The sequence below is a fragment of the Sinocyclocheilus anshuiensis genome, unplaced genomic scaffold, assembly GCF_001515605.1.
Source record: "Sinocyclocheilus anshuiensis isolate Anshui unplaced genomic scaffold, SAMN03320099.WGS_v1.1 scaffold767, whole genome shotgun sequence".
Lineage (NCBI taxonomy): Eukaryota > Metazoa > Chordata > Actinopteri > Cypriniformes > Cyprinidae > Sinocyclocheilus > Sinocyclocheilus anshuiensis.
In genome coordinates, this window is record NW_015551124.1 from 139,654 (window position 1) to 148,384 (window position 8,731).

At 34.4% G+C, this 8,731-nt stretch overlaps 1 protein-coding gene across 1 annotated transcript in view; it reads right to left on the minus strand.

The window, feature by feature from the left end:
- Window positions 1-8,731, minus strand: part of LOC107663124 (kelch-like protein 29) — a 133,933-nt gene that overhangs the window by 27,946 nt on the left and 97,256 nt on the right. The window contains exon 14 of the mRNA XM_016453284.1: window positions 8,473-8,599. Coding sequence (XP_016308770.1) covers window positions 8,473-8,599 — 127 coding nt within the window. The remainder of the gene's footprint in view (window positions 1-8,472; window positions 8,600-8,731) is intronic.

Genomic DNA, 8,731 nt, shown 5'->3' on the forward strand with positions numbered 1-8,731 from the left:
GAGAGAGAGAGAGCGAGAGAGAGAGAGAGGGAGAGAGAGAGAGAGAGAGAGCGAGAGAGAGAGAGAGTGTAAAGGGAGATTATGTACTGTTAATTATATATGTTGGAATAAATCTGTCATGATGGCAAGTTTTTAAGAAAACCTCCTTATGTGCAACTGAGTTGTGTATGTTTCGGAGTGTGATTATTATATCTGAAAATAAATAGCAGTAAATATATGGTAATAGTGATGTTGTTCATCTTAACCTCTAATGGTTTCCCTCTTCCCTGTACAGTTTACAGCATTAGCTGGGAGAGGTCTTTTTCCTTAAGAAAACCAAACTATCAGTATCGGCACTGGTATTGGCAGATATAATTTTCTGAATGATCGGCTATCGGTATCAGCTGAGAAATTTCATATTGGTGCATCTCAATACATAGAATATACTGCCATGATATGTTTGTTATGTATGTATGTATAAATAAATAAATAAATACACATTCATATACAGTATAAATGCATATTAAAATGGCAGTATATTTTAGTGATATTTACAGTAAGTATGTGTGTGTCTATGTGTGTATATAATATATATATATTTTGCATCAGGGAAAATGATAATGTGTGTAATTTTCATAAATAGCACAATTTAAAAAAAAAAAAATCTAAAAGCCTGTTGAAAGAGTAACCATCCAAAACACTCTAGCAACTATCCATACAAACCCTAGCAACACTGCAGCACCCTTGACAGAGGCAAACTCATATTTTCATCATAAAGTGTAAAAGAAGTTAAGGAAAAAAATACCATTATAAAAATATTAGCATTTGCATTGTACATGAAATGCTCAAGTAAATATCTAAAGGGAGAATTTGAACATTAATTTTTCTGCTTTTGAAAATGTTTTTAATGAGCCCTGAGAGGTGGATTATGATTAAAAGATCACAGAAAATGCCTACATTAGCAGGTCAAGAGCATTTTTGAGTCTATTTATTGACAAAATCAGCGGAATAAATTTTGCATGAATGATAAACTGATGTTAATGGAAATCAGTCCAAGGTCAATCTCTGCGATTTCCTAGAACAACCTGAAAAACCCTCAATTAGACACATGAGGAAAAGAAATCACAGGATGTCATCAGGCCGGCTTTGACAAAATTATCACTCGCCAAGTGCCAAATGTGAGGAAAAAATTCACTCATAAATATGTATAAAATTCACACACCATTAGAATGTGTTAAAAAGTTAATTTTAGACTTTGTCTTCAACTAACCTGCGCAAATGTCACAACAGGAAATTATTTTATGGCAACTTCAAATGTCTCCAGTAGATTTTTTTTTTTTTTAATTTTATCTGATTCCTTTACATCAGTGTTATTTTAGTATTTGACTAATATAGTTTTATTAAAATAGTTTTTATTAATATTTTGAATTAGCATTTTTATATTTTCTGTTGTCATTGAAGTTAAAGTTTAATTTTTAAAAACGTCTATATATATCCTTTATTCATTTTTATTACATTTTTTTATTTTTTTTTTATTTTACTTGTTTATGTTCTGTTTCTCCCATCTGTATGACAATATCTCATCCTCTCCTACAGCACAAAATTCAATCCGATTCAGAGATAAACAGATGTTTTCGATCGACTACGCATCTGCAATGATCCAAAAAACAGTCGGTATGATTAGTCTTTCCATGAGGCTTCATGTGCACAAAACAAACAAACAGCTACAGGAGTGACTCCAGCTCCAACTGGAACAGACAGCCATCAAAGACGCTGAATTTCCAGAAATACATACAGTGCTTGAGCAGCAGAGGACTGTTTTTATCATGTTTGGACGAACCGCAGTGGTTAATTGACGCAGAGGAAACGAACAGATCAAGAGACACCCATTAAATGCCAGCTGTGGCCTTACAAAACACGCTACAGACTTTAGAGAATAAAAACACTGCTATGATGAAGTTACAGTAGTCTATAGACTTTAGAAAGGCTGTAACCACCCCAGACAGTGAGGGGGACAAGAAACAGCCAAACTGTTCAATTTAATGTTGAAACAAGGCTGTGAGGCATATACTTACAGTCTTTACAATGGCTTGCACTGTATAACAGTCCTAGATAATCAAGTTTTTCTTTGAAAGACGTTTCATCAGCTGAACAATCGTTATGTTAAACACCAGTACAATCCACTGAACGCACTGTACTTCAGTCCCTCACGGCCTCGTTTTCATTCCTGTCAAACATTACTCTGACTAAGGTCTATTGAGTGGCAAGAGACAAAGAGAGCTCCAATTAAATATAAAAATACTGTAATTTGCGTCCCGTCTTGTCGTTTTGATGATCGACGGGGTCTGAAAATCCACTTCGTCGGCAGAGATGAAGGCACAGCAGTGGACGGCGAGTCATCAGCTCTTTAAGCCCATGGTGTGTTGAGTTTTCACGGTGGGACGCTCTATCTCAACACGGCACAATGGGCCTCGCTTTGACTGCCTATAGAAGCGACCGCCGCCTCGCAGAGACACGCTCCATTCATTTACAGCAGAAATCAAGAGTCTCGTCCTCCGGGAAACCATTCAAAGATGTTCGTGAAACCAAAAGCATTTCAAAACCAAAACATGACCCATACCATCATTATTATTGCTCAAAATTCAGACTCAGGGATTTGGACTTAATCTTAAAGGGATAGTTCACCCAAAAATGAAAATTTTATGTTTATCTGCTTACCCCCAGGGCATCCAAGATGTAGGTGACTTTGTTTCTTCAGTAGAACACAAACGGAGATAAACATCACATTTTAATTTTTGGGTGAACTATCCCTTTAAGTCTCCTCTGCTCACCCAGGCTGCATTTATTTGAGAAAAAATATACCAAAATCAGTAATGTTGTGGAATATTATTACAATTTCGAATAAGTGTTTTCCATGTGGATATATTTTAAAATGTAATTTATTCCTGTGATGCAAAGCTGAATTTGAACCCTTTAACTGTCACGCCCATTTTTGATTGGAAAATTTTACTTAAATTGTTATAATTCATGAACGAAAACATTTTGTAATATGATTTTGATGTACCATTTCCATGGTAATGCAATGTCTGATTTTAAAATGGCTTTCACAGGATACATTTTGAGATTTGAAGCTTTCAACTGATATATACTTTATGAGGATTTCTAAAACGTGAAATCTATTTAGAAGTCTTAGACCTTTCCAACGATATATAGTTTGTCATGATTAGATTAGGATTTAATTGTAATATAGTGAAGTAAACTGACAGTTAAGAGGTTAAGCATCATTACTCCAGTCTTCAGTGTCACGTGATTCTTCAGAAATAATTCGAATATGCTGTTTTGCTGCTTAAGAAACATTTCTGATTATTATCAATGACAAAAACAGTTGTGCTGCATATTTTTGTGGAAATTGTGATACAGTTTTTAGGATTCTTTGAGGAATACATTATTTTTAATTTATTTTTTTTTAAACGGTATAAATGTCTTTACTGTTATTTTAATAAATTGAATGTGTCCTTGCTGAATAAAATTAAATTCTTTAAAAAACGTAAATATTTATTTCTTTAATAAAAAAAAATTACAAATAGAATAAATTAACATAAAAAAAGATGTATTTATTTTTCAAATACAAATAATTAAAGAATAAACAAAACTAAAATAAAAACAAAATAAAATATAAAATAAAATAAAACATTTGAATGGTAGTGTAATTAACTGCAATTGTAACAACTGTAAACTATTTTCTTCTTTGGATTAACATACACTGCTGAATCATTCACATTAATACCAGGAATGTGTATTAATAAAGTAAATAGAGTTTTATTATTTCCTGCTTTTAATTTCAAGTTTACAGCATGTACTTGGTGATCCATGTTGATGATGTTTTTAGCTGAATACGATAATCAAAACAATATTTCCTTTTTGGTTAATGATTACATAACATACCCATTATGTCAGAGCACATTCAAGTTCAGATTTAGTGCTTTAATTGGAGCAGTTGTGCATTTGGCTTTAGCTAGCATTACACAGCATTGTGAGAGTGCCAAAGTCATGACTGCATGACACCGAGAAAATAAACTCCCTAGAGCCGCTGCTCACCCCTCTGCCCCTTGTTTTCACTCCCGTTCCTAGTCATTTCAGAGCTAAAGACATGGAAGGACAACTCAAAGTGCCAGACTGTGGCTTTACGACCGGAATCCATCATCAAAGAGCAATTAAACAGTAAGTGTTGCTGATTGGGCTGGAATGGGGCACGCTGTCAGAATAATCAGCGTCCTCTCGCTGCCGTCGGAGGGCTGGACTCGAGGGGTGTGGTATTTCAAGACTGCGAAAGGTTAGGAGACGCCCCGCGAGAGCACGCCGTTGGCCACCACGATTAGTACCAGGATTCAGTGCACAAATATGACATTTGATGAGCCGGTGTGAACATGTGGTGCAGATACACAAGCTGTGTTTGTGTATAATGCCGTCAAAATGAGAATTCCTTCGCCCACTAAATACAGCTGTCTCAACACGAGCAGCCTGCCATGGAGCTCGACTTCATGCAGATTTCAGAAATGAAAAATGCAATGATCATGCTATTAGGTTCAGTACTTGTACTCACTAAAATGCTTTACGAATGCATGCAACAATTATTGTAAATAAAATGGAGATGCTCAGCGGCCACTGCTGAACTTAATGCAAATCTTTCTTTTCTGTAGCATTCTGTATTCTGTAACAAAAAGTAAATACATTTTACCAAACCCTTTTAACTCCAATCTTTTACTATCCTAATTATTAACAATAATAATCACAAATCACCTAAAATATTATCAACAACATATGATTTTACAACATTTTCTCCCTGATTGGATGGTAAAATTATTATTGTTTTCCTTTGAAATAACATGCACTAATGAATTCTTCACAATAAGACCAGGAATGTGCAATGCAATGCAATGAAATGAAATGAAATGCAATGCAATGAAATGAAATGAAATGAAATGAAATGAAATGAAATGAAATGAAATGCAATGAAATTAACTGATAAAAAAAATCCATTCAAATCCAAATGCCATGCCTGGCATTAAAAAAGTAATATATCTTACTGACCCCAAACTTTTGAATGGTACCGCATCTACTCTCATTATAAACACAGTAATCAGTAACTCTTAAATTATTACTCAAGTAATCAGACCTATGATTTTTGGCTTGATTGGATGGTAAAAGTGTCTCTTTTTTTCTTTGGATTAACATACACTAATGAATTATTTACAATAAGACCAGGAATGTGCATTTAAAAAGTAAATAGAATCAATTCTAATTTCATGCTGACTTTAAAGCATATATGCATACATTTTAGACATTATGGATGCATAACCTTGATATCAGATTCAATAGTGTGCTAATTTACTTGTACTCACTAAAATCCTCTATGAATGAAGAATGCAATGCATGCAATACTGAATGCAATGCATACAATACATTCAATATTTATTGTAAATATAATAATGATGCTCAATGGTGACCAGTAACTTTATGCACATCTGTCTTTTTGGTGGTATTTAAATAGATGGATGGATGGATGGATGGATGGATGGATGGATAGATGGATGGACAGCTGGACGGATGGATGGATAGAAGGATAGATGGATAGATAGATAGAAATAAATAAATACATAAATCTTATTGAGGCCAGCTTCTGGGCAGTGCATTTATCTCTATCACTAAATGCTTAGATTATTACCCAAGTAATCAGACCTTATTTAGATGTAAAAATGTATCTTTTTTTCTTTGGACTAACATGCACTAATGAATCATTCACAATACGGAATGTGCATTAGAGAAGTAAATAAATTCACTTTTAATTTCATGCTGCCTTTGAAATAATATATACAGTATATGCTTTAGACATTATAGACACAACAACCTTGATATCAGGTTCAATACTGTGCTAAACTAGCTAAGCCCTCTAAGAATGACGTTTACATTTGAATGGTACTGTATCTGTAATTATAAACAATAATAATCACTAACTGCTTTACTACTTTTACTACTACGAAAAACCTTGATATCAGGTTCAATACTGTGCTAATGGACTTGTGCTCACTAAAATGCTCTAGGAATTAAGTATACTTGCAATATTCATTTTATATAAAATGTAGACGCTCAACAGTATCTTGCTCAATCTTTCTTTTTATGGCATTAAAACAAAATTTACTCAGCTCAAACTTCTGAACAGTAGTGTATCTAATGCAGTAATCAGTAACTGCTTAGATTATAACCTAAGCAATCAGACCTATGATTTTTGGCTTGATTGGATGGAAAAAAATGTCTCTTGTTTTTCTTGTTTTCTTCAGCAATGATGAATCCTTAAGAACAAGACCAAGAATGTGCATTAAGGAAGAAACAACCTTGATATCAGCTTCATTACTGTGCTAATGGACTTGTACGCACTAATACTTGCAATATTCATTGTAAATAAAATTGAGATGCTCAGTATAGTCAGTAACTATGCAAATCTCTCTTCTTTGTGGCATTAAAATGACTGAAAACCAGCCAAATAAGTACTTGCATAAAGTTACCAGTCACTCATTATTTATTTACTCACTTAACTTGCACTAGCAAAAGAATTTGCCTTTGGCAATTAGTGAGGTGTATATATATTCTCAATTCCAAAACCTACTGAGCTGCATCCACAGGGAGTGTTTTGAAACACACTCCAAAAAATAATCTGCAGCATTATGATGACTTCTAAGATGCCCGTTCAGCCAAAAACATCACAAATATCCTACGGGGAGAATGCACTGCAACAAGCTTTTATCTATATTCTAGGTGTTATTTGTCAATTATTTACATTTGGCTTCTTTTAGGCTCATTAGTCATCAAATCCTCTGGAAACTCCACAGATGTTATGAAGGTTGCAGGTACAGACGGGCAGCTTTTTTATCTCACCGAGCACCAGAGCAGCTCACCGATCAGAGTTTCAAATCATCTCAAGTTTACTTGAGTTCTGATGTGACCAGGCAGCTGTCTATGCAAGGCAACTCACTGAGTTTCCAAACAGAGCCATAAAAAATAAGAGCGAATCGATGACAAACAGCAAGAGCACCTTGCTGCTGCTCCCGATCGGCCCGACGGCAGCCTTGAGACGCGGACTGACTGAAGACATCATGTGATCGCAGTACATGTCATGCTTATGAGCGTGAAACTGCAGGCAAGATGGATGATGGGCTATAAATTAGGAGTCAACGGGGTGCAGTGGGTGCTCTCCCTCTCTCACAAGCCCACTAACAAACCTCCACGCTTCTGTCAATCAGACCGAGTCTCAGCGGACTGTTCATGAGTCTCATTCATACTGCACACAACAGTGGTAAAGCTCAGAGAAATGACCGGCTGCAATCTGATTATCTGGCTTTAATACACTTTCAGAGTTTAGAGACTTTCTTTTTGTAGACAATAATCATGATATTCATGACATCAACTTGTTTGCATGATTTTGCCTTTTGACAAAAAGCTGTTGAATCCAATAGACTGCATATTTTTCAACAGAATGCAATACTAAATAATAAAAAAAAAAAAAATAAAAAAAAAAAAATATATATAAATATATCATTTATAATTTTTCGATATTGAATCGATTATATTGAAAATATTCTGTATATATATCTTGCATTTATAACAAATAAAAAATTATATAAAAAATTAAAAATCAATAAAATTACAAAAAATTACACACAAGTATATATATAGCTGTTTTTGAAAAATTATATATGTATATATTAGTAAATATAAAATATTTATATATATTATTTTTAATACATATAATTAAAATAATTTTTTGTATTAACACAACAATTTAGTATGGTACAATAAATATACAAAATAATATTACATTACATTTAATTTTACGTCAGTCAGGCAGCCTTGGCATTTGAGGGCATTTGTTGAAAGAAGTAAAAATAAAAAGGTTTGACGAATGGAACAGTTTTTTTTTGTCAGAATAAGCTACACTGTGAAGCTCAGCTTTATGCTGATAGTCAAAAGTCTGGCTTCGCAAGACCAGAATAAAGAGCCGACAGAAGCAGTGAGATGGAAACTGTATGTAAGTGCCAGAAGAACGAATACAAATTGATTCTTCATGTCATAAAGGTGATTCTGCATGAAGAAATTAGTAGATTTCAATATTCCCAACTATAAAATGGTTTTCAAATGCCAATGTGGTTTGTGTTGACATCATCTTGTCATTTTGACATCCCGTTCCTTTTAAAGCGACTGACCGTGTCACGACCTCAGTGTAACGGTTGATTATAGCTCCAGTCCACGGCAGCGGAGAAACCCGATCCAATCTGTGCCGCAGTCACCTGCCAGCAAAATACTCCCTCCATACTTCAGCACAGATCCAATTATCAGATTGGCCCCCAGCACAGAAAGAGCTGACCACACACTTATCTGAAACGCCTAATGGCTTCCAATCAAATGTTTAATTCAAACAGCAGCTTTATTGCATGGTACCTTGCCACATTATCCAGGTTCCCAGCCACTCCCCGCGGGACTGTCATCCGAGACACCAGATTCCAATTATCCAGCAGAGACATGTAGCACCACACGTCTGCCAGCGTGACTCCAGACTCAATGCCTCCTAAAGAGGGTGCAATAAATATATTTATTTATCTCTTATAAAATAAAGTGAAAAATATATTTATTCAATTATTATATAAAAGGTGTATGTATATAAATACATTTTTTATTTCTTTAACATTTGTTTTATTTT